Below are 24,720 nucleotides of genomic sequence, written 5' to 3'. Positions count from 1 at the left end.
TGCGTGACAGACCGCCGCTCAGCCAATCGTCTTTCAGCGCTCCCACCCAGGGGGCCCAATCGCGGCGGGGAGCGGCAGTTCCGGGAGGGGCTGATGGGATATGTAGTCCGGCCAAAGGGCGGTCCTACGGCCCTCGCGCGGGAGGACTACGTGTCCCGGCAGGCAGCGCGCCGCGCGGCCCGGGTCCAGCCGGGGAAGGGGGAGCGCCCGCAGGGATGCGCGCACGGTATTCCCGCACGGTATTCCCGCCGGTATTCCCGTCAGCCTCTTTCATAGGGGTCTGGGGGGATTTTCCCATCCGTCGCAGCGGGTTATGGAGCGCCCATGGCGGGCGGCACCCGGGGGTGAAGCAGTCCTGAGATGTATCCTAAGTAAGCGCGTCAGCGGGAGCGGAAGATCTGTCGGTGCTAAGGAAACAGTCCCGTCATCACTTGGGATAAAGGAGGGATGGGGGGAGGGCAGGGAAATCCCCGGAATATTCACATTGAGCAACAGTTCCGCGGTGTTTTTATCCGAATTAATCGCAGGGGATTGTTTAAAATCCCAGTTGTGCAGGGGCTGGTGAAGCCGGAGAAGAGAAGGCTCGGGGGGAATGTTACCCGCGTGTAAATCCGGACGTTTAAATGTGCCCAGAGGGAAGGTGCGCTGAGGATGGAGCCAGGGTGGTCTCGGTGGTGCCCAGTGACGGTATCAGAGGCAAGGGACTCAAACTGAAACACAGGAGCTGCCCTCTGAACATCGGGAAGCGCATTTTTTGCTGTGAGGTTGGCCAGGGAAGTCGTGGGCTTGCTCTCCTTGGGGACATTCAAAAGCCGCCTGGACCCGGGGCAGCCCGGGCAGCTGTCTCTAGGTGGCCCTGCTTGGGAGGGGGGGTTGGACCAGATGCTCTCCAGAGGTCCCTGCCAAACTCAGCCGTTCTGTGATTAAGTGCAATCTGCCACTGAAGAGGCTGGTATTGCTGTTTCCCTTGCTTTTCCTGCAGGGAAAAAAAAATAAAAAAGAAAAAAAGGGTGCTGTTTATGATAAATTTTAATTTTCAGCCAAGTCAGTTCCTTGATCCAGTTCACCTCTTGGCAGAGAAGAGGAGAAGAAAACAAGGGCAGAACTGTTTGCAGCTGTCACACTGAAGCAATCATGAAACTAAAATTTTGAGTGTACAGAAAGGCAAAAGAATACTTGGGAGTAAATTAGAAACAGGACGTTGAGCATACATAGGGTCTTGCGTAATTATTTTTTGCTTCTCACATACACATTTCCCACTCTAAAATTCAGATCGTTCTGCATTTACCTTTAGTCAAAACTGAAGGTAAATGCAGAATGAGCTACTCTTATGCCACAAAAAGACAGAGAAACCACTTCTGAGTCCAGGAACAGAGCCTGGGCTGGCTCACCAACACCATCCATCGTCAGCACTCTTCTCTGTAAAGAATCTGATTTCTTCACCTGCCATCCCTTTGTTTTCTGGAACAGTTTCTTTAAAACTTGCATTTACCTGTGCCTTTGAGGGAAGGCCAGTCTGTTTTTTCCCATAAAATCCCTTCTGCATGGAGGCTGCCTTGCCATTGTTCAGGAGGGTGGACAGGCCTGGGCTGCTTCACGCAGCTGCTTCCTCCAGGCCCTTGGCACCCTGGTGAACAATGTGTCTGCTGAAATCAGCACTACCTGTCATAAATGTGAGTCTTGACTTCTCTAAGCACTCCAGGCCTCCACCCACCATAAGTGATGGGTTCAAAGAAAATATTTCTCCCAGTGCCTTTTATGTTGTTGGAGGGCTTTTTTGTTTGTTTCTTCTGTTTTTTACATTAGCTACCACTTCATCTTCCAATCCCATTCTGTTGTCACTTGTTATGGTGTCCCATTTTCCTGTGAATGGGCATGCCACATCTGTTTGCTTTATTTCTATCTAGATTTTGATCTCCAGAAGTTGGCTAGATCTTATTTTTCCCATCATGAGTTGTTGGGTGTCTCTGACAATGACAATATACATCCAAGATCAGAAGAGTGAACCAGAATCAGAGCTGGAGCTTTGGTGTTTTAGACTTTGGTACAGCTATATTCACACACTGAATGCCAAGATTGATTGAAAGTCACAGCACTGCCTTTTATCTTTTAGAAGCTGTTTTTTCCACTGGCTCCAAATGAACTCTGGCTACAGGAAACAGATTGTGAAACTGGCTCCAAGGCCTAAACTTCAGATTTCAGCCCTTTGTTTTATAGATTTTAATGTAGTACTTAGGGAATAGCCATGAGGATGGCTTTATTTTTTTTCCAAACCAAATCTCTGCAGTTTTCTGATACCAGGTCAGGCTTCTTTATGCACTGTAAGACATTGTGGAAATCAAGGTCAAAGGCTACCAGTGGAATTAATCAGAGCCCAAAGTTAGGGGAAAGTGTTTGTTTGATTTGCGTGTTCATGGACTGCAGTTATTATGCTTGTTTTTGATCCCTACAGAATGGATAAGAGAGAGGCAGAATTATGAAGGAAACAATCTGGCAACTCATCCAGAATTACAGCAGTTGAGTTTTCAAAATGATAAGCTGAAGAAAAACAAATTTGTGGCTGTTTTAAACCTCAGTATTTCCTTCCTTCATGATTTATCAACTTCCTTTTTTTTTAACTAGATAAGGACTTCTATAGCTATATGCAGATGACATCCAACAGCAAAATTATTTTTGAAAATACAATATCTAGTAATTGTATTCATGTTCTTTCTAAGATATAAGATCTAAAATATATTATCTTTACTTTTAAAAGTTCATTCCAGTTTCTGTATGTCACAAAAGAACACTTTACTCGAGAATGCATTTAGTCAAAAACTGGAGAACTAATAATAACACAGTAAAACTTGTGCAGTCTAGAAGGAACTGCTTCAACTGTTCCTTCAACTGTTTTCCTTTACACCTGGTTTTCTTAAGTCTTACTTCATTCCAATTGCTAAATACCTAGGATGGGATGACTCTTCAAAAAGTTCACCCTCCCTTTTTAGATCTGTGTTTTGGCATGTTGCCACAATAAATGGCACTCCAGATTAAAATGCATTTTTCTTCACATCTGCCTTCTGAGAAAACAAAGTTCTGTGTCTCCTCTTTTGCAAAGAGACACCAAAAAGCCAGAGGCTACTGCCTTTGAACCCAGGCTCAAGTTTGGTGTCAAGTCCAAACCATTCTGTTTGGGAGGAGATGTGACCTTTTTTTGCTTCTGAGCATGTGTTTGTACATCTAATGTGTTCTGCCCTAGTATGTGTTGCAGGCTACATTTGCACCAAACCCTGCCATCCTGCCTCCTTAGAGGTCACAAATACAGCAGGGATGGGTAAATTAGACACCAGCTTCTTCTGAAGAGACCAAATCTTCCATGCAGAAAGTATGTAGAATAGTTTATGGAGAGTGGGTTACTTTGGGAAGAGCTGGGCTATCAACTAGATCTATGACAGAACTATTTAAACTCTACAGCCACCTAAAGTCCTGCTGGATGTTGCCAAGTCTCTGACTATAGTCTACTTAACTGTATAAATGTCACCTGAAACACTGAGGACCAGGAAAACAATATGGGTAAACTAAAAGTGCTGTTCTGAAAAACTCCTCTGAGCAGCCACCTGAACTCTTGTTAATCTGTTTCTGGACAGAAGTGTTTGGAATTGCCCCAAACTGGGCACTTTGAAAGCTGTCTCCTCTTTGTTCCCATTTGTGGTCTGGGAAGTAGGTGGAGCAGCTCTAAGAGAGGTCCTGGTGAGTGGAACCTCTCCAAGCCCAACAAGTCAGGATCTTCTGTGGTAGGCACAGTTGGCTTCAGAGCCTGGCAGAATTTGGTAGAGTGCTCACCTCCAGTACTGTAATCCAGGGATTGAAGAATTGCCTTTTAGCTCAAAGGCATTTCCATCAACACCTCCTAACTACCAGGAGAGAGTCCCAGCTACTCAAGAGGATTGCAAAATGGAAGGGAAGCATTCATCACCTCACTTGGTGAATTTGTGCCCTACTGGAAAGGATGGCAAATAAGTGGCACTAGTGTGAAGTAGAAGGAAGGAGACACAGGGATCCATATGCACTTATTCCTGGTTTCTGATAACTTTTCCCAGGCCAGTGCTGGTTTTTTATCCAGGAACTATTTACTGCAGAAATGCATAAATTAACCCCAGGACCCTGTTTTGATGATTGAACTAGATGAGAGACAGACTTCCAGGTTTTACTCTTTGGCCTCAGCTGCCTTGTCCTTGTTCAAGCCTCACATGCTTTTTGGAGCAGGGTCATAACATCAAACGAAAAGGTGGTGACTCCCCGTTTCCTTCCTGCTCTTCCTCCTCCCAGTCTAGCATGGTGGTCAGGGATGAGGCATGAATGCTCCCCAGGAACTCCCACTTCCTGGCCAATGCTCTCACCACTGGGCAGCAGCACAGAGAAGGTGGACACTGTTTCCTCCAGCTGCACTTTAAAAGAAAAGGAACATTGCTCATTGGGAATTTTATATCTGCTGACAGCCCAAAAGGCCCTTTAAGCATCTTTGGCAGGCTGTTAACACCGACCTTGGTGTTTTCCAGCAGTAACACAAAGAAAAATGCTGTGACCAGCAGCCACATGAACTGAAGTCACAGACCAGAAAAGCTACAGGGACTCTTTATTCATTGTTTTAAAGAACAGGTTTTGGCACTCACTGCCAGAAGAGGACTCCACATTCTGAGTCCAAAGAAGATAAAGGTGCCAAGCACTAGGGTGGGACTTCACCCACGTCTGTGTTCATAGAGTTTCCTCACCCTGAAACAAAGCTCTTGTTAGCTCCTCACTGAGTGTGCTGCTTGTTTTGGATCTATACCTGCATTTCTTTTTCATGCAGGGAATGTAAGCCTGTCATTACCACACTCAGCCCCGAGGCTGAAAGGCTCATGTATCCTGAAACATCAGTCCCTTATTAGTCCCAACCCTCGTTTTTATTAAGGTCACACAGGATGACAAGAATTGAAGTCAAGAACCTAGAGATCCACTAAATTTCCTTGCATTCAGAAACTACATATAGTTAATAGGAAAGAAATGCCTACTAAAAACTTTATAATCAATTGAAGTTAGTTTTCTGCCTGAGACATTGCAGAGGATTTGTAACATATTACTCAGATTTGATTTATCTGTATCTCCAAAGCCATGCAAGTTTAAATATACAGATTATATGAAACAAGTAATGCCTTTGACAGTTTTAAGTTTCCCCAGGCAACTCAGGGCAGAAATAGTGATAAAACCATTCCTACATTTTTGAATACTCATTATACCATATGATATGCAAACTATTTGGCATTATTACCTAGAATATTGTGCCTGTTCAGGATGTGCAATGTGAATGTTAGAATTGCTATGATTATTCTGGGTCATGTAAACAGGTGATATTTTAAAAAACCATTCTTCAACAAAATAGGTCTCCAAAATAAGATTGAAGAGTTACTCAAGGAGTTGCTTTCATTTTTTCTGCATATTAAAAGGCAACTATTTCAGACAAAATATGTTTTTGGGAATAATTTCTTGCCTGGAGTGAAACTTATCTTTTCCTTTTCCTTGCTAACTTTTTTTTTTCTTCATTCTGTTTCTCAGGCTGCCTAATGTACAAATGCAGAATGGAGTTTTTGTTCCTTGCCAGGTGCCTAGCTATTGGCAGCACAGGAACATATGAAAAAATGTAGGCGGGATAGTTGGTAAAAAGAGACAAATCCTACAAATAATTGCCTTCTTTGTGTTTCTCTGCTCATCCATGTCAAGCTTTTGTGGTTATGTCTAAAATCTACCTCCTACTCCATCTTCAGGCTAGGTTAGAGGATAGTGGATGAAGAGGCTGACACTTTCCCCGAGAAAGTATTGGTAAAAACAGAAGTTTACTTTAAAAATAAATTCCAAGGCAACAGTGGGGACACAATCTGTGTTTTTCATCTGCCTAGAGGGCAAGTTGCAACGTTCAAAACCATCTTTCAATGGTACCATTAAATATTTGAGACATAAAAGGTGAAAATTATCCTGCAGTAAAAGTGTTTACTGTGAATGAGTCAACACCTGCAATAATCATCCCCTACCTTCTTACATTTCTTCACCATGATTGTCATTTCAACCCACCCTTATATTTGCCCTGCCCTACCCTAATGTGCCTTTTCCTTTTTGCATTTGCCTTTCTAATATCTAATTATTCTGCCTGTGCACAGATACAGTCTTTTATACTGGAGTCAGTTACCCTTGAAAACCTTCCCTTTACATAGCAGCAAATGGTACATAGCCAAATCCAGTAATTTCTTCCTGCCTTCCAATCTATCAGGACACACCAAACTAAAGAAACTACATATGGAAGACTGTGATGGAATCAGCTGGAAATAACAGAGGACAGAAAAAGTAGCCTTTTGCATTCTTCATGAAGAGCATGAAGAGAACACCTTCAATTTCCACATCAGTTAGTATACTAAGGGCAAGCAGCATCTCTGAATTTTAAGTATAAAGTGAATAAACTTGATTGTTAATCGTGATGGGGGGGGGGGGGGAATGGGTATTTTTACTTTGAAAAAAATCCTAGCTTTTTGTGCTAGAAGAGGGAGTAAGATAAAAGGAATACCAAATGGCAAAGGGCAAGGAACAAAGCTATAGGATCATGTAAATACAATAAAGAGAGAGGAGATGAGGGACAAACCCAAATGTAACAGAAGGTAAATGAAAGAAGAGGAACAGAACTGTGGGTGAAGTGAGGAAGTGCATTAGTGATCATTTATGGTATTTGGGTTTTGTTTGATGCTTATTACAAAAAGGTTATGTTTAATTACTTTGGACTGATTAAAGATGTAATTATTTTGATAGCACTGTATTACAGGGTAAACGTTTTCATGCTAAGATAGCAATTATTTCTAGGTAGGAATTTACAGTCTTGCTGCCCTAAAGTTCAGTTATCATCTGCACATGAAGGTTAAAGCAATTTACACCAACTGGATTTCCCCACCAAGGGTTGATTGTGAGTGTATCGTGTGCTTTTGGATGAAGGCCTAGTTGGATGTGGAACTTGGTCTGCTGTGCTCATTGAAGAAAACAGCAAAACTCTAATAATATTTTGACCCAAGTTTGCATGCTTGATACACTGCCAGGTTAGAATCTATTCCCAAAAAATTTGTTAAAAAATCACAGTTTTTTTCTCCACTAGGTTGTTTCTTTGCCTTGCTCACAAAGTACTCGAGCTACTCATTCCACTTTCTTTCTTCCTCTTTTTTTTTTGTTTGTTTTTTTGTTCTCTCTTTTCTCTGTAGCAAGCAGGAACTAGAGAAATATCAGTGTGAATGCTTAGAAGTGAAATGCTGACACAATGAAAAGTCTTAGGAGTTTTGGGCGTTTGTTGAGTTGTTTGTGGTTTGGTTTTGTTTTTTTTTTTTTTTATTAAAATACCAGGTTTTATCCTGCTTGACAGTACATATGGTATCATGAGAAAACAGAGAATGCCATTTCTTTTCCTTTTCTTCCAAGAATGAAAAACAATGATTGCATGAAAGTCCTGCATAACATTTGGTATTCAGGAACGGATGGGCTTTGCTACAGTAATATCAAAGAAGAGACTGGAAATTTAACCTTTATGTATCCAGTTCTGAGCCTGCCAGTGTGTATCCTGCAGTTTGTACAACAAACTGCCTCCCATGGATTTGGCTATGTCAGTTTTTCAAAACATTCCCAGGTTCCTTTATTTCTCTAATAAATTTTTGCCATTTGCTCTGAACTTACTTAAAGTGGAACTTGACAAAAGTTTAAAACAATGTTGAAATGCTTTATTGATTTGGTGAGGTTTCACTTCTTATTAATCTTGCAGCTGCCACCATTTTGTGCCTAGCTCACTTATAATATAAGAGGCATGAGAATATCAGCTGCTTAGATATGTCCTGAGCATTGCCATGTGTTTCAGGCTGATTAAAGTGGTTGTGTCAGGATGCTAGAGACTGGGTGTTCCCAAAACAACAATGCAGTTTGCCCACAACATTATTTATTTCTTTTTTTCCCTCTGTGGAAGGGCTGTTCTTTGTCTGCTGGGAATAAGGCTGAGTGTTGCAGCATAGCTAGTACAGCTGACCAAGCTTTTCTCCCAGTTCTCAAAGGAAAGTGAAAGGGGAAAAAATACACCAGTTTGGATTGTGTCACAAAAATGGCTTCTCACATAATCATTAGCCAGCAAGACTTGGCTCAAGTAGACAAGGGAGCAGCCAGAATTTTGGGAGCTTCTTGGTATTGCCTGTGTTGGTGCAGTTCTTTAGAATTTCTCTTATGTCAGATAAACACTGAATCAGTCTTTGGTTCATCTAAGACTTTGTTTTCACTTATCAAAAAAACCACTATAAATTGTGCATGCCTGTTAGGTCAGGGCAGAAGATAGATTTGTATTTCTTTCTGAAAAATGCTTTGATCTGCTTTTTCTTTTTCCTGTTTGAAGGTGTTCTGACAGCATTTCTTTCTTTGGTTCTAAAAGGTTGCCCTCACAGCAATTTGAATGAACCAGTGTCCCTGTGAGATGGCAAACATCAGAGAATTTAGTGGAAGTATCCCTTACATTATCACATTATTCATTTAGTGTGTCTTTTTGGAGACTGTTAAGCCAGCTTTATTCCCTGAGTCTGTTGTTGTTTACATGTGGAAAAGGCTTTTCCATATGCTGCTTTACAACATGAGACATAGTTGTATGTGTGGCAAAATGTTTCTGGGCTTTTCACTTGAGGAGACATTTTTTTGAAACTTTGTAATGCAGTGTGTTGCATTGGAAGGGAAACAAACAGAGGAGGGGAGGAGGATGATGAAGAAGTCATAAGTGGTCTTTCTGTAACACTTGGGATTTCAGTTGTGTTCAGTAATTCTTCACTGTCAGTATACTTGCTTGGGCCAGACAGCAGTAACTAAAATGTCAATTGATTTTTACAGCAACCCAGTCCAGTACTCTGGCATTTACTGCAGGCCATATTCAGCAAAAGTAAATAGAAATGGTATAAAGGTAAATGGTATTAGTACTTGGATTACTCTGATGAAATGGGAAGTTCTCTGTTTGTCTTAAGGTACCAAACTCCAGTTTGCTTGCTCTTTTCTGAGGCATGAATGTCCCATGTACAGGGATGGACCTGCTGGTGGGATTGCTCCCCAGCGTACTTTGTGCAAGCTCACTCTCAGCCTGCACGTGGTGCTGAGCCAAGAGGCAGAAGTGGTCCCACTGGAGGAACCAGCCCTTCTCATGCTCACAAACCCAGGCCTGAGCACTCCAGCTGCAGCAAGGCAAGAGGTGGGCAGAGTATTTGCATTAATGCCATGCTGTCACAGAGCTAATGTGTTGTGCCTGGCATCGTGCACCGTGCACAGGGTTGCAGCTGTGTGGCACAGAGCTCCGTGAGCCTCCTAGCTTGGACCTGGAGAAAAACATAGCTGGCTTGCCCAGACTGATATTTAATCACAGAATATTCCAAGTTGGAAGGCACCCATGGTAAGCTCATGGGGCAAAACAGCTACCCCATGCTTGATGCAGCCAGTGTTGGAACCAGTTACTTTGTATTTCTGGGTAAAGTAACACCGGGTGTCTGAGCATCCACAACATAGGCTGTGCCATTTCCTGTTAAAAAGCCCAAAGGGCCAGTGCTAACTCCAGATATGACCTGCACAACACAAGTGCTTTGCCCTGCTCACCGCAGCAGTGTAGGCTGCTGGGGTGGGAGTGAGGCATTTCTTCCTTCTTCCCCTCCCCTCTGCATGTAACTGGGGTATTTTGTCAGCCTCTGTTTAATATGCATACTTCTCTCTTGGCTCTTGCCCAAACTCAAAGGAGTGCACTGCTTTCCTCAACCAAGGGCTTGTCTAAACAACAATATTCTGGCTGCTTTAACGAGTGTTGTTCAAGTGCTAAATCCCCCTAAGCCTTGTGGAGTTACATTAGTACAAACATTGCTGTTTGGGAAGCAATATCTGCTTTAAAGCACCTCTGTAGGGCTGTGTACCAGGCAGCAGTGCCATGGAATAAGAGAGTGGTTTAAGCTTGCTGCATAAGACTTTTTAAAAAGAAAACCTGGTTGTGATGTTTTTATAGAAGCTTAAATACTTGGGGGCAAAAAGTTATGGTAGGACAGTTGACGTTCAAGCATACGTCAAACTACTTAATTATTTCCTGATATGTTTCTTGTTGCAGTGGGCTAGAAGTGACTGGAAGGATGTTTAGTGATGCCTTGCTGGTGTAGAGTGACCTGGTCCTTTTCCTGGCATGCACCTCCTTGCCTGAGGTCTGCAGTGTTGTATACACATTCCTCCTGTGAGTTTGGTTGCTATAAACTCTATTTACCTGCTGAGATATTAGCACTTGCCCACAGCAGAGCACCTCTACCACAGTAATTATGCTGACACAGCCTCAGAGCACTATAGCAACCATGCCCTCAGCTGCTGCACACAGCCTCAGTGTCTGAGGAAGCTGTGGTAAAGCAAGGCGTCCCTAACTGTGTCTAGCAGAGTCTCTGCAAACACAGGTGTCTCAGTCCTGTGGTGTTTTCTTTCACACCCTTTGCTGAGCCTGTGCTCTTAGGAGCAGCCTGGGGAGCTCCCCCCTCCAGCTGGAGCGTGTTTATTTTCACATTAAACTTGTGGGGTTTTTGTGCTGAAGCCCACACCGGATTAGCTGAATCACCACCACCAGGCAGGTGAGCTGGCCTCTTCTCTTTCACTTCCCTTTGGTTTCACTTGCAGAACTAAAGGAGTTTTATTTCCCTTTCTGCTAAAAAGGTTTCCCCACGTCCCCTCACCTTTGTATTACTGAGCTTGTCCACAAACTGTCAAATATTCTGCTTCTTTATTCCCTCCTTTTTTCATTATTTGCTTCGGATCACTGCCCTCCTTACAAGTGTCCACAGACCCATCTCCTTGGAAACAACAGAACTTGTTTATGAGAAAGTATTAAGGAAAGTAATTGATGTGTAGCTGTGCAGGCATGCAGGGGAGCCATGTTCCACTGGAGGATGTTGGAAAAGTGAGTCTCCACTTATGCTGACTGCCACAAGGTTGGATGGTGGAAGCAAAAACCACCTTCTTCCTCTGCTGTTTCCAAAGTTGCCTTTTATTCACAGTGGTAGTAGGAAACTCCTTGCCTGTCCATATGCTTATTCTTCTGGCCTTTTTTTTTTTTTGCTGGTCTTTTTCATCACCAGTGTGAAGGAGTTGAATAGCAGCAGGAAAATTTTTAAGTCTTGCTGATCTCTTATTTTCTGGAACTCCATGCTGATGCACTGTGCCATGCCAGGGCCATCTCCTCTCTTGTCTTGGACCTGACCACCTCTGTGGCCACAGGACTTTCTCATCCACGTTTTGAGGTTTCTGTTGCTCCCTGCTTTATGCCTTTTACTGCCATTGCCCCTTGTACTGTTGGACATGGTTGATAGAGCTGGCCAGATATCTCAGGATGGTCTTTCTCAGTCCTTCAGGACAGAGGTGGGGAGGCCTGTAAACAGCTTTTGTGGCCATAAATGTGGTGGGGTCACCAGATGGGGCCTCTTCCAAGTGATGGTGGGATACGTAGCTGTCTGCTGCTGCCTACCCAGTGCCAAGAGCTTGTGGCCTGGCCTTGAGTAGGATGGCAGCAAGGCCCCATGGAGAAGTCTTTGGAAAAGACCTGTGGCACAAGGGTGGCCTAGATAGACTCCCTTTTTGGGAACAGAGGGGCTCCTCTGAATGGTGTGACCTCCAAGGTGTTAACACACGAAAGTGGTGATGGTCAGGTCAAGCAAGCCCTGGTGAAGAGGCGCTCATGTGGACATCTCTGTAAGACAGTTTGGAGGAAGAAATAAGGATTTCTGCTTGCCTTCAGTTTAGTGCATACCTTGAAGAGGCAGTGTGGCTGGAAGATTATTTTTAATCTTAGCTGTAAGAGCTGTAAATGCTCCTAGAAACTTTTTTTGTAATTGAAAAGTTTTCCCTTGTTTGCCACCCAGTACGAATGGCTTCTGGGGTGTGCTTCATCAGCAGGCCTTGGTCTTGGTCTCTTTTTTCCTCTTTCTTCCTCCTTTGGGTGATTTTCTTGGGACTAACATCTGTAAATAGCCTTACCCGAGGAGGAAGACTGTTCCAGTTGCATGCCTTGTATTTTATACAGAAGTGATCCAACAATCATAATTGTTATATCACTGAACCTTGAAATAAGCTGTTTTTCTATTAGCTGAAGCTGTATAGACTCTTGCTTCTTACACTGTGTCAAGTGAAATGCTTAGTGCTACTTTGATAGGTCACTGTAGGATGGTTTCAAACTTGTTTTAACTTCCTAGAGGTTGTATTAGCCTAAGGCATTTTCTGCACATTTCACTGTCCCATATCTTGAGTATCAAGAAAAATTTCTGTTTGACAGGGTGTGAACTGTCTCCAGATGTGCTTCTCATAAAACTAAGAATGTGAAAGGGTGTAACAGAAAGGGAGTGAAGAAACAGGACTTAATACATGCGCCTGATAAGGGAGATAATACTGGGGATATTGCATATTAAATATCCTCCTGTTATCTCAACACTAAATGTGGAGAACTGTGTCTTTATTATGGAATAATGGTACATTATTTACCATATGTAATTTGGTTTTACATCCAAAAAGATGGGAAGAGGAGCACGAAGGAGGCTGCAAATGGAAATAGGCTGTAAAACCTGGAATGTTTGCTCTGCAGGGAGCACTTAGAGTCAAAACATTGAAGTCTATAAAACAGTTAGTAGAAAATGCTCTTGATACTTGGGTTTTTAAAGGGCAAAAATCAGCATAAGTTATTAGAAAGCACCTAGAAAAATCTTGGAAAATTTCGGTCGGTCAAAGGAAGCTGTTTTTTAGTGTTATGAAAGACGTTGTTTTGGAATTGCATTAAAAGACAGGATTCTTCTGGTGGGGTGTGGGTATAATTATTGTTGATGTTGTTGTTATTATAATTATTATTATTATTTTGGTGTACATGATCTGGTTTGATATAAACAGAGCCAGGAACAGCCCAGTGACATACTTCTGAAAAAGAGTCTTTTAAAGAAATAATGTCATTAAATGTCTCTCTTTCTACAGGCTATGGATTCTGAATCAAAGAACAGTTTCATAGGAAGCTTTCTTCAGCCACCAGACTGGAGGCTTCCTGCAGCCTTTGTTTATATGGAATCAAAGAAGTTGGCAGCTGCTGCTGCTGACAGGCCTTCTCTCCCAAATAACCAAGGTATAGCCAAAATATGTCCTTAAAACAGTCTTTTTAATTGTTCCATGTGAAATCTCTTGAGCAAACTCCCCATCCTATTTGACTGAGTTCAATGACTTGCTGCAGTTATCAGTCTGACATTAAGACAGGATGTATATGTGTCCTGAGGGAGTAGTCTCCCTGAAGTCATATGCCTAGAATGGAAACCTCTGCAAATCTTCTAACATCCTTGTAAAGTTTGGCTTTGAAATTTGTTTAACTTAAAATTGTCAGACTTCCTCTGAAAGCAAAGGAGAATGCTTCAAACTCAGTAGATATAGTTCATGACTTCAAATACAGTAAAAAAAAAGATCATTAGTATGGTACAGTGACCTGAAACTGGCTTTGTGTGGTTCTATTTGACTCCTTACAGCTTAAAATCACTTCTAAGGGGGCTTTTTTGGTTGTTTTTTTTATTGTTTTGGTTTGAGTTTTTTTGGGTTTTGGGGTTTTTTTTTTGCATGGTATATTTCCTTGGGAGAACTTTTGAACAATTCAGACTCTCAGAAAAGTTAGCAGCATGAAAGTTAGTCCCTATGAAATATGGTTGTCATGTGCCTTAATGGGTGACTGCTCTCTGGAGCTCACAAGGGAAATGCTCAGTGGCTTAATATATCTGGAGAGCCTGGGGAATATTAAGGATACCCACACTTGGACTTACTGTCATGGACAACTTTGCTACCTTGCACAGACATAACCCATGAGTGTGCCTGTGATCATTGTTCTTCACCTGAAAAATCTGTGATTCCTGTAGCAATCTTATGTCATACAGAGTTTGGGCCTTTTTGGATTACAGTGATCAGTTTAGTGCTGTGTAGCTAAGTGGTTAAGGAAATGTTTGGCATGACAATAGAAAGATGGAAAGGGTGATCCCACTTCATCCTTCTGTTTTCTGTTTTTTTCTTTTTTGTTTGAGTTTTTGTTCGATGTTTGCTTGGTTTTTGCTGTTTTGTGGTTTGGTTTGGTGTTTGTTTTTAATAGATCAGTGATAATATGGTGAAGGTTGTTACGGAGGTAGCAATGTTTCTTGGTATTCTTTTGATGAGAGAGTTTGGAATAGAGAAACTGTCAATTACAAAATGTCAGAAAATCAGCTTGACCTGTTGCAGGACATGTCTTAAACTTCCACAGGTGTGTTTGCTTTATGGAGAGCTAGCAGACTTTTTCTTGTAGCTGAAATTGCAGCTTTTATTTTTGGTATAATTTGACACATACGGATTTGAGGCTGAAAGCAAAAGCTTCCAGACTTGTTTCCATGGTTTGAAGACTCATCAAATACAAGATACTAGATGTTGAAACATTACCTTTTGAAACAATAAAGTATTTAACAATATATCCTTTGCTAAATTGTCCTTTGTATCTAATTTCTCCCCCTGTTCTGAGCATGTTTTCTCTTTTTAATCTGTCCATACCAGTTGCCTTACACCAAAACTTATGACATCACTTGGATACCTGTGTTCTCTGCTTCTATTTAAAAAGAAGGCCCAGGGTTTATTATATTCTATTTGCCATTATTTATTTGTGCTTGCTGCCATTTGGAGTGAAAATAGTTTTCCCTATAGGGCCAGAGCTTCATACCTCAGTTATGCAAGAAACACATCCATTTTCTCCCATATGTGTTCTGCATGTGTTTGTGTACAGCAGGGGAATATTGATAATTTTGGGAGTGATGCTAATAAGAAAATTTAGGTAGTATATTGTAATGTGAAGTGTTTTCTAATAATGATAATCTTCATCAAAGTAGGAACTGTTACTTAGGGTGTAGCTGTTGTGTTGTTTACTAGCTGTAGTGGCAGCCCTGAGAGCTCTGCAAGAAAAGATCCACCGCCTAGAGCTGGAGAAGTCACAGGCTGAAGATAAACTGTGCAGCCTCTCCAGAGCAGCTGCTCAGTACAAGAAGGTCTTAGAGCACAAATCCTACCAGAAGGATGAAGCATATCAAGAGCTGATGCAACAGAGGAGAGGTATTTCTTTGGAGTGATAAGGTGTAGCCACAGCAACCCTAAAACTGTATAATCCAGGGAATGTTTTGTTTTGAAAAACTGCTTATTAGTGCAGCCCCCTTTCGTTTTTTGCTTCAGAACTGAGCAGGGATAGGAGCTTGATAATTGTGGATAAAGTTGAGATATTTTTGACATATATCAACCGAGTATTGCATAAGCCATGAAGCAATTTTAAATACTTAGCATGTTTCAGGTGGTATGTTTAACTCCTACAATAAGCAAGCAGCTGCTTACATAACACTGCTAACTTGAGAAAAGATAGGAGAAGAGAAGATTCTCCTCTCTCAGATTCTGGTTAGATATCTGCTGATACAAATCAAAGTAACTACAGTGCTCATGCCTTTGGAATTCAAATTAGAGACTAGCTTTGAAAAAACATTTTGATTCTCATGTCTTATATATAAAATACATTTTAACCTCATTACTTGTTCAGACTAACAAAACTGTTCTTGCCTGATTTGAAGACAGAGAATTCCCCAATGATATGGCAGTCTGGCTAAATGTGTAGCTCCCTTTGCTCTACTGAATGTCTTGTTTCTCTCTGTAGATTCAAATGCAGTACAATCCCGCTGCTCCCTGCTGGAGAAACAGCTGGATTACATGAGAAAGATGGTTTCCAGTGCAGAACTGGAAAAGAAGATGATTTTAGAACAACAGGTGAAGCCCTTTAGCATAGTAACAAAGTAGTGACATAGTTCAAAAGTATAGAAATGTGTATGACATGAAGTTTTTTGTGGTCATTGTTTTTCCTCAGCTCTGCTCAGGCTGCTAGCAAACAGGAGCAATTTAGTGTATGGTTGATGACAACCATTCAATGGAGTGTATGAAAAGCTCCCTGGGTGGAACTCCTAATGAGCAAAGCCATGCTAATACTTGCACACTTGGTAGACAAAAAAGCTGCTGGAAGCTTAAGTTGTCTTTGTCTGCCTGGTATTTTTAATCACTTTGCAATTTAAAAAATATGGAATTTAAAGTAATTAAACACCTTTATTCTAGTGTGGGGTGGTTTGGTGGTTTTTTTTTGCTGTCTGAAACAATTTCAATCAGTTGCCAGCTCCATTCTTGCTTATTTTTTCCAGGCTCAGCTTCAGAAAGAGGAAGATCAGAACCGGCTGGAACTGCATGCAAAACTTGAAAAGCTTGAAATGCTAGAAAAAGAGTATCTTAAAATTACTGCTACGCAGAGAATTACTGAAGTAAGCATGCATGGAATGACAGTCTGAAAGTCATTTGGTATCATTTTTTGGCATACTATTAACAGTACTAAGTTTTGCAAAAGTTGTCTCTGTTAAAGCATACCTGACTGGATGCCACCTCGGTTTCGTGTGCATGAGTCTTTTTTCAGTCTGGGCTTTAAAAATTCCTAAAGTCCAGTTTTATCCCCACATTACAGTTGTGAGCTCCTCCAGACTTCTGATTCAACATTCAAATTGAAGTGGGACTAATCATTCTTGCCTTCAAATTCAGGACAAGATCAAACACTTAGAAGAAAAGCTGTGTAAAGAAGAGCATCAGCATAAGCTAATACAAGATAAAACTGCTCAGGTAGACTGAAAAGATTTTATTTTATCTTCTTTTTTAGTACTGAAGAAAGCTATTCCCTCTGGTCAAAATGCCCTTCTCATTATATTACATTTTAACTCCTTGTGTTTAGTACCCAGACAGAACTCCTGAAATACTACCTAGATCAGTTATAAGCTGTATATTAGAAAGTTTGCCAGGTGTGTGGTATATCTCAATGAAGAAAGATTCTACTTGGCTTTGTATTAGTGATACAGTTCATCAGCCTCAACACTGCTCTAAGTGATCCAGGTAGAAAATTAATTTCTAGAAAATCTGTAATTGAATCAGGTTAACTTAATTTTCAGTAACTTGAAAGTGATCATATATGAAACCATGCATACCAAGTGAGACTGGTTATTATGTTTGCTTTCCTCCCTTTCTTAAGATCTGTAGAAATCTAATACATAGAGCTGTACTTGGAAAAACCTTAATCAGTGAAATGTTGTTCATCAAATGAGATCTTTTGTAATTCATTATTCTGTGAAGCCATAATCAGTTTGTTGGGCCAGCATCCATCTGAGAGAGGAGTATTTGCCAAAGAGAGCAAAATGATGAAACCTTTTGTTAAAGGAGCAAAGTGGTCATTTTCCAAACCTCACTTTGTGCATTAGTACCAGCCAGCTTGAAAAAGAGACCAGTTGTGGGGGAATTTCCTTAGGGTGAGGTGGGGGCTGCAGTGCTGAAGAGTAATATTGGAATAATGTAAGCAAGATGGATGTCTTAATTTAATTCATCACTGCTGTCAGCTCTTATACCTCATCCAAGGATGATGGGTTTTCATCAACACAGGAAGCTTTAAATAACATGCAAATTTGTAGCCCAGATGTCTGACCACCTCCAGAATCCAACAGAATGACACAGTTGAAAACTTGTAGGTTTTTTGGTTTCTTGCTTAGACTGCATGCAGAGATTTTATTTTCTGAGAAACATGGTAAGTATGACTCTCCCAGAGCAGATAGTCTAAACATTTGGTCAAGAAACTACTTAGATGCCATAAACTGAGTCCTAAAGTCGTGTTAGTACCATCTTAATACACTGCAGGATGGGTTTAGGTCTGTTGGATCTGGGCTGGGAAGCACAGGGTTCACTTCCTCACTTCCTCTTGATGACAGAAAAGCTAGAATATTCTCACTTTGGTGGTGGACCTCCAGCATTGCTTAGCTGCAGCTGTAACACATGCCAAAACAAAGTCCTTGTCCTGTGTTTAATTGGGGATGATTATCATCCTGTTTATCATGGGCCTTGATAGCAACTTTGAACCACCAAGCAGTATGAGGATTCTCCAGCAGGTTTGACCTCAATGTAACACAGACAGGCTTAGTTCTCTCTGTCCCCAGATTGTAGGAGCCAAATGTTCATATAATTTGGATTTTATGATCACATCCTCAGCATGTGGCAGGATTGGCTTATCTCAGTTGCTGGTTGTCACAGTGGAAAAATACAGCTGCTGCTGCTGCAGCTGAATATGAAAATGAGGAATACTAAGATAGAGCTGCAAGATCTGCCTGATACCCTGCCTTCCTTATAATCTGTTCAGCTTTAAGTGTAGCTTATGCCTTCCAAGCAGGACAGTTAATAGTGCCCTTAATTGGTTCTTATCCATGCATGAACGAGAGAATTAATTAAACCTTGCTATTTCATACTTCTAATATTACATTAAATGGCTGGTTTTTTTTTTTTTTTTTTTTTTTGCTTATTTCCACAGCTTCAAACAGGATTTGATATAAACAGAATTTTGATGTCTTCAGTAACATCTCAACATGAACCTGAAAAGGAAAATGGGAAGAACAAAAAACCTAGGAAGGTAATGTGGAAGTTTTTATTAACATACTGTTGCTGATAGCATCTGACTTGTACAGAGACTGGAATTTGTGAAAAATGGTGATGTAAGAGGCACTTGATTCATCTGCTGTACTTTACTCCACTTCCAAAGTGACAAACAGTGCTAAATAACTCTTTTTTCCCTCTTTTTTTTATTTTCTTCATTAATTAAAATGGTACTGGGGTGATACGACATCACTTGAAAATCTTCCCTTGTCAGCTTGACAATTACCTCTGTTGAAGTCTTGCTGCCATCCGCCATGTCCTCTCTTAGCTTCCTTTCAGTTTATCTGGCAAAATTACTTTCCAAAGGAGTTTTAGCTCAGCATTTTAAAGTGGTATGTTTTGGGGGGATTACAGAAATCAAGAGAATTTATTTTGCAACGCGTTACAGATCAGTCAAAATTTTGCAACTGTGGTTTTAAAAACATAAGTCAACAAGGTCCAATTACTTTCATGTTAGCCTAATTGTTAAACAATCTCCTACATGCATATGGCATAAAATTTATTTGTGTCAGCTATTGGAAAGTCTTATTTGTTACACATACAGGAGGAAATTTTTTTTTAAACCAGAAGAAAACTGAGGTGATGCATTTCACTGTGTATTTACTTGAATTTTACTTCCTAAAAAAAAAGTTTAAGATTGTACTCTTGAGACAGCAGATTGGAATTTTTTGGCTTATATTTTCTTATGGCAGAGAAATCCTACAATGAAGAAAATGCAGCTTCCACCATTACACGTAAAGGCTGGCGAACTACCTTTTGTGGCTGGGAAGGTAGGTGAAAACCACTGCTGTCACTGAAGTGACATCTTGGGTTTGAGTAAGGCTGTGTGGTTGTTGATTACTTCTGTAAGCCACTGATCATTCTTCTTTAAGTCTGCCAGCTCCAGCCATTCTGTCAGCGCAAACGTACAAAGCGTGCTGCACATTATGAAGCATCGCAATCCGTGTATCTCATCACGAGGACAAGGAGGAGCCACAGCTGGGATTTCAGGGCACAGTGCACTTTCAAAATCTGTATCCTCTTGTTCCACATCACCCACTGCCACCAGGAGCTTTTCAGACCTTCTGTTGGCCTTTCAAGACGAGCTGGGCCAAATGAGCTCGTGAGTACCCATGGCTGGTGTTGTGAGTAAACGTGACTTCAGCAGCAGCCCTGAGAAGTGACAGGGTGCTGTAATTGAGCCTAGCCTGTTTTAGCTGTAGGACTGCTTGTTGACAGAATTACCTGAGCAGGCTTGACTAGTAGGATTTTTCTCATTCAAAAAATTCTTTCTGTCCTGGTGTTTCACTGCTCTTGTTTTTCTGCTTCCACATTCTGTATTTAAAAAAGCAGCAAATAAAAAGCCTTTCAAACCTGTGCTTTTTAGACATTTTAAACATATTCTGAGATATACAGAGCAAACCAAAACTTTTCTCCTGGAGAAGGCTGAAAAGGTGCTGATAGTAGGCCTGCAGGATGCAGTCAGTCTGGGTGGTGCAATGGATTAGTAGAGCTCTGGCATGAACAGTCCTGTCACAACATCTCTCCTGTTCCTTTGTACTCACTGCGTGTTCTTTCCTTCCCCGTGTACCTCCCAGGTCCTTGTGCTGAGTCAGTCTGATGCTCGTACCCTTTGCTTGTTGATAGCAGGAGAACTTGTTGGTCCTGTAAGGGGGTTGTGAAAGAGGAATGGTCTCCTGCCAGAAATTGGGCAGGGTGTAGAAGAAGCTAACCCTTCAGATGGGAGTGTATGTATCTTTCTAGCCATGCAAGTAAATGTGGATTACAGCCTGTTGTGTTCTTAGGCATCTTCCCATTAATGCAGGCTTGTGGGACTGTGGGCCAAAGCTCTAGCTGGTCATAGCAGACATGTCAACATGATGAGCTGTGGTTTGAACAGGGGAGGAGGATGTGCTGATTAAACCAGTTAAGATGTTGACGCTGATTTGAAATCCTTGATGTGGTAAAATTTAAACTGGCAAGCAATCTAATGTTCAAAAAGCAATGTCTAGCTTACTCATGGCAGTTAAGGACAGGCTTTTTTTTTAATAGCAACAACCAGTTGTTTAAACTGTCAAGGAGAAGCAGTTAGTCAGAAGTCAGAATAGAAGCTCTGACCTTTGTAAAGGGATTATTTATCTAAGAGGGGTGTCTCTGGCTTCAACCTGTTCAGGTATCTGAATATTGAGATCTATACAATTTCTTTTACTTAATCTGGTTATTTTAATTAAGCAGCCCACTTTGCTGTAAATCTTTCTGAGTATAATATTTTCATTTGAATAATTTGTCAGGAAAATTGTAACTTGAGTGCACTAGTTTAAAAAATACTTTCATGTATTACACTAAGCCTTCAAAGTCTGCACTAAATTGGCAGGAAGTGAAAATGTTGTACTGCATAGCTGCTGTTCATTTTCAAAAATCTCATTTTGCACACTATTACATATGTAGTTGCTATGCCTGTGGGAAGAAGGAGAAGTAAGATGGACATCAGCTGAAAATTTGGAATGAGAAAATCAGACTCACAGGAAACCTTTTCCCTTTCTCATGTTAATATATTCCAGATTAATGTGTATTGTGTGAGAGTGGAAATAATGCTAAATTTCTGTACTCTGCCCAAAATGGCTAGGAACTCCTGCAGGAAGAAATCCTAGAGACTGTATCATTAGATTGCCATTCTTGTCTTTAATAGTGAGCATCAGGAACTTCTGAAGCAGATACAGGAAACTCAAGACTCCCAAGCTCATGAAGACCTGGAACAGGAACTAGATTGCCTCGTAAAACAAATGGAGATGAAAGGAAAACAAATATCCAAGCTGAAAAAGCATCAGGCTACTGTAAGAATGAAATGTAAACTCTCTAGCTACTAACATTTTTGTTGAAAGGCTGCCACAACTCTGCCTCCTGTTGTCATCAGCTAGAATGTCACTGGAATGTTTCAAGCCAAGATGTTCCAGTACGGGTGATTATAATTAGACTGCTGGCTCATATTTTTGAACCTCCAGTTTCTTCATTGGATCAAGAAAAAGTGCTTACAACTGGCAGTTAGGAATGTATGCTGGTGGGAAAGCTTCCTGCCCTGTGGCAGTTCTGCAGTACAGAGCTGGGTTGCACTGTCTGTCACTTCTGCTCACTGTGTTAAGACAAACTGTTGAAATTTCATTTCTTTATATCCTGTCCCTCAGGGGAATGAGAAAATAGAAGCTGTAATTCCTGTACCGACTGGATTAAATGTCTTTTATATTACTGAAACATTGAAGCTTTTTTGTTAACTAGTCTGTTGACCAGAGGTTCTCTAAAATCATAGCTGGGCAAGTCTTTCAGTTTTGTTTAACCTTTAAACTGCCCTCATTCTGTCAGTATTTAGTTTAGAGCCATAGATAGCAACTTTTGATACATGCCCATATAAAATCCCTCTTCTGTAGTTGAACAGCCTAACTCTTTTGTAGCAATTTGGTTTGGGCATATGATTAAACATTCAATCCATAGTTCTGTCTGATTGTTTGTGGTTTTTTCATCTTACGTTTCAAGATAAATACTCGCCTGAGAACTTTGCTTTTACAGGAAATAAAACTCAGCACGAGCCCTTATGAAAAGAGGAGAATATAGTTGATTTAAATCTGTCCAGTTTTATTTATATTCATTTTTGATTGATTTTACTCACTTAAACTTTTTATTGTCCATGTAATTGCAAGCATAGAGGTGCTTTATGTCATAGCAGATGTGTCACACTTGCATGTTAGCAGTATGGACAATGGGCATTGACTGCTGAGTCCTCACTGCCTCTCTTGGCAATGTCAGCTGGTTTTTTTGATAAAACTCTTATATTCTTGAAGACCCAACAATTATGGTGTTACTCCTTGCCTCAAAATCTTGCTGTCTTCATCCTCAGGAACCTAAGACACTGGGTAACTACTGCACCTTAGTTTCTTTCTTTTGCATAGCTTTATGGCCACAGTTAGCCTTTGTTTTGGGATGATGAAGAGTAGCACATACAATGTGGTGCAACCTTGTTGTCATCTTTGCCTCTTACCAGTGTGCAGATCTTCTGGCAAGTCCTCTCTGCTCTGGTACAGCCTGGTCAGAGCACATTCCTTAGGGTCCTGCTGTAAATAGTAGTGTCTGTAAGATTACTGTCCTGGTTATCAATACAGGCCATTCCTCTAATTCCTTGGCCCTATTTTTTTTCCTAGTGCTTTTGAACACAGACATTTCCATTTGTATTTTGTACAGCTCAATCTTAATATTTCTAATGCATATTTCTTTTTCTAGAACCTGCCATATTAAAAGTGTCATGCTAATCTCTGTGTTTCACAGTTAATAATATGCTCTAGAATGCAATTAAAGTTAATTATTTTTAGAAATGGACTTAAAGCCTAAATTGGCATTTGGAATGCTTCCAGCCTAATTTTATCTTTGGGAAGTGACCTTTTCATGCCAAGTGCAAGTCAAGACTCATTATTCAACATTTTAAAAAACATTCTTTAGCAATTAACCCTATTTATTCTGTTTTCCATTTTTGTTAAGGAGGCTTCAAAAAGCTGCTTAGATCCAGTAACTGATAATTAACAGTATATATTTTAGAGGTTTATTGGTTTTTTGTTTTTTTTATTAGGGTAGTACTATCTAAAATAAAAAGAAACTGTTGTAAATAGAGATTATTAAGAGAAGGTATTCCAGCTGTCTCAAGCAAGCATTTTTATGTTAGGGAGTGATGGGATTCAACAACCAGTTGAGCATGGATGAGGTCAGTTTTCTGTGGTGGCTTCTTTATGGGCAATGTCAGCTTTCTGTTACAGTGAGACAACTGTGCAGGGTTACTAAGTTCAAACTTTTCTCCTTTTTTTCTAATGTGTCTTAGTCATCTGTAGTTTGGAGATCAGTAGAAGTCCAGTCACCTCTACAGCTGTGGGTCTTTGGAGTATGCAACATGCTAATTAGTATTTTTTTTTCCCTAGGTGCAGAAATTAAAGAGAAAAACTCAGAACTTGAAGCAAGGGGCAACTCATGTCAAACTAAAGTGTGGTGAACAAAAGGAAGCAAAGGAGATTGCAGTCACTGTGAAGGAAAGTATGTCTAAACCTTTTCCTGGGCAGAAGAGCAGAAGTTCTCTTCAGCTGCTAAAAGCTGTGAGGAAACTTCAGCTATCTCTGAAAAAAGATGATGTCATCTGAGAAGAATAGTTCTGAAATTTCTTATGTTAGAAGTTTTTGAAGTTGTCTGACATCTAGTAAATTTTTAGTTGTACCAAATACCTCTTCAAAATAAACTGGATACAGTAGACTTGTACATGCTAAACTGCCTACTCTCTAGTAGGTCAGTTTGTTCACCTTAGCATTAACTTTCATGTAGTGTAGCTGTAACTCAACTACACTTCCTTGTGATAAAGTGTTTTAATGGGCTAATGAAATGTTATTGTTTGTTAATTTGTCAAATAAACTTTTATACTTTTTTTACACTTAAAATAGTATGTGATCTTTGGTGTCCTATTTCCTCGCTGCCAAGGGGATATTTAGAGCTTGCTTTTCCAGAATGACTTGTGCTAGTGCTTCTGCATGCTTAAAGCTGCTTAGACCAAATTCAAAGCATGGTATTTTTTCATGGTGCAGATCGATTTTCTGAGATAGTTTTATGCATTTCTGGATACTGGAATTACTGATACTGGTAAGGATAGGGTATATAAATCTCTCTGTACCTTGACCTGGTATTTTTGTTCACTACAGAATCCTGGGCAGAGGGTATTATTTTGCAGCTGGAGAAGCAGGGCTATAGTTCTCCTCTTGGGCAGAAGCTGTGGTGGAAGGCTGCAACTTTGGGTCTGTCAACCAAGTACTGGATGGGGCAGTCTTTAAACGATGGCAGCATTGAATAGTCAGTCTTCAAAATGTGTGTGCTGGCAGGGGCTGTCCAGTCCCAGAAAAAAATTTGTGTTTGCCCTTCTGTGAGGTGAGTGGCTGGAGGGAAAGGGAAACAGTTGAACCTGGTCCTGCTGCTGACTGGGCATTTTTCATCTCTGCCTGCTTCAGAGAGGGACCAGGAGCCGAAAAAGCTGTCTTGCTCAGACCCAGGAGCTGGGATTTGAGAGGGGGAAAAAAAGAAATAGATAATACATGAGCTTACGTTGGCTGACTGGTTATATCACTTGTATCTCAACTCAAA

At 40.8% G+C, this 24,720-nt stretch overlaps 1 protein-coding gene across 2 annotated transcripts; it reads left to right on the top strand.

The window, feature by feature from the left end:
* Window positions 1–158: 158 nt before the first annotated feature.
* CEP57L1 (centrosomal protein 57 like 1) lies at window positions 159–24,001 on the top strand. Of its 2 annotated transcripts, XM_058021404.1 has the most exons (12): window positions 169–226; window positions 9,088–9,253; window positions 13,030–13,174; window positions 14,977–15,156; window positions 15,743–15,852; window positions 16,275–16,391; window positions 16,663–16,740; window positions 18,464–18,562; window positions 19,278–19,355; window positions 19,458–19,687; window positions 21,254–21,398; window positions 23,520–24,001. In XM_058021404.1, the coding sequence occupies exons 1-12, from the start codon at window positions 216–218 to the stop codon at window positions 23,733–23,735; spliced, it is 1,575 nt and encodes a 524-aa protein (XP_057877387.1). In that variant the 5' UTR covers window positions 169–215; the 3' UTR covers window positions 23,736–24,001. The 2 variants fall into 2 exon arrangements, with proteins under 2 accessions (XP_057877388.1, XP_057877387.1); XM_058021405.1 differs by lacking the exons at window positions 19,458–19,687; window positions 23,520–24,001 and having other exon boundaries at window positions 159–226; window positions 21,254–21,348.
* Window positions 24,002–24,720: the final 719 nt, after the last annotated feature.

The sequence above is a fragment of the Melospiza georgiana genome, chromosome 3, assembly GCF_028018845.1.
Source record: "Melospiza georgiana isolate bMelGeo1 chromosome 3, bMelGeo1.pri, whole genome shotgun sequence".
Lineage (NCBI taxonomy): Eukaryota > Metazoa > Chordata > Aves > Passeriformes > Passerellidae > Melospiza > Melospiza georgiana.
The sequence above is the reverse complement of the archived record's forward strand: the minus strand, read 5'-3'. Positions and strand labels throughout refer to the sequence as shown.

Bases quoted from the DNA above. Each gene is read 5' to 3' on its own strand.
- CEP57L1 (XM_058021404.1), top strand. The intron at 9,254-13,029 runs GTGGGCAGAGTA...CTCTTTCTACAG, and splicing joins CAGCTGCAGCAAGGCAAGAG to GCTATGGATTCTGAATCAAA. The intron at 19,688-21,253 runs GTGAGTACCCAT...TGTCTTTAATAG, and splicing joins GAGCTGGGCCAAATGAGCTC to TGAGCATCAGGAACTTCTGA.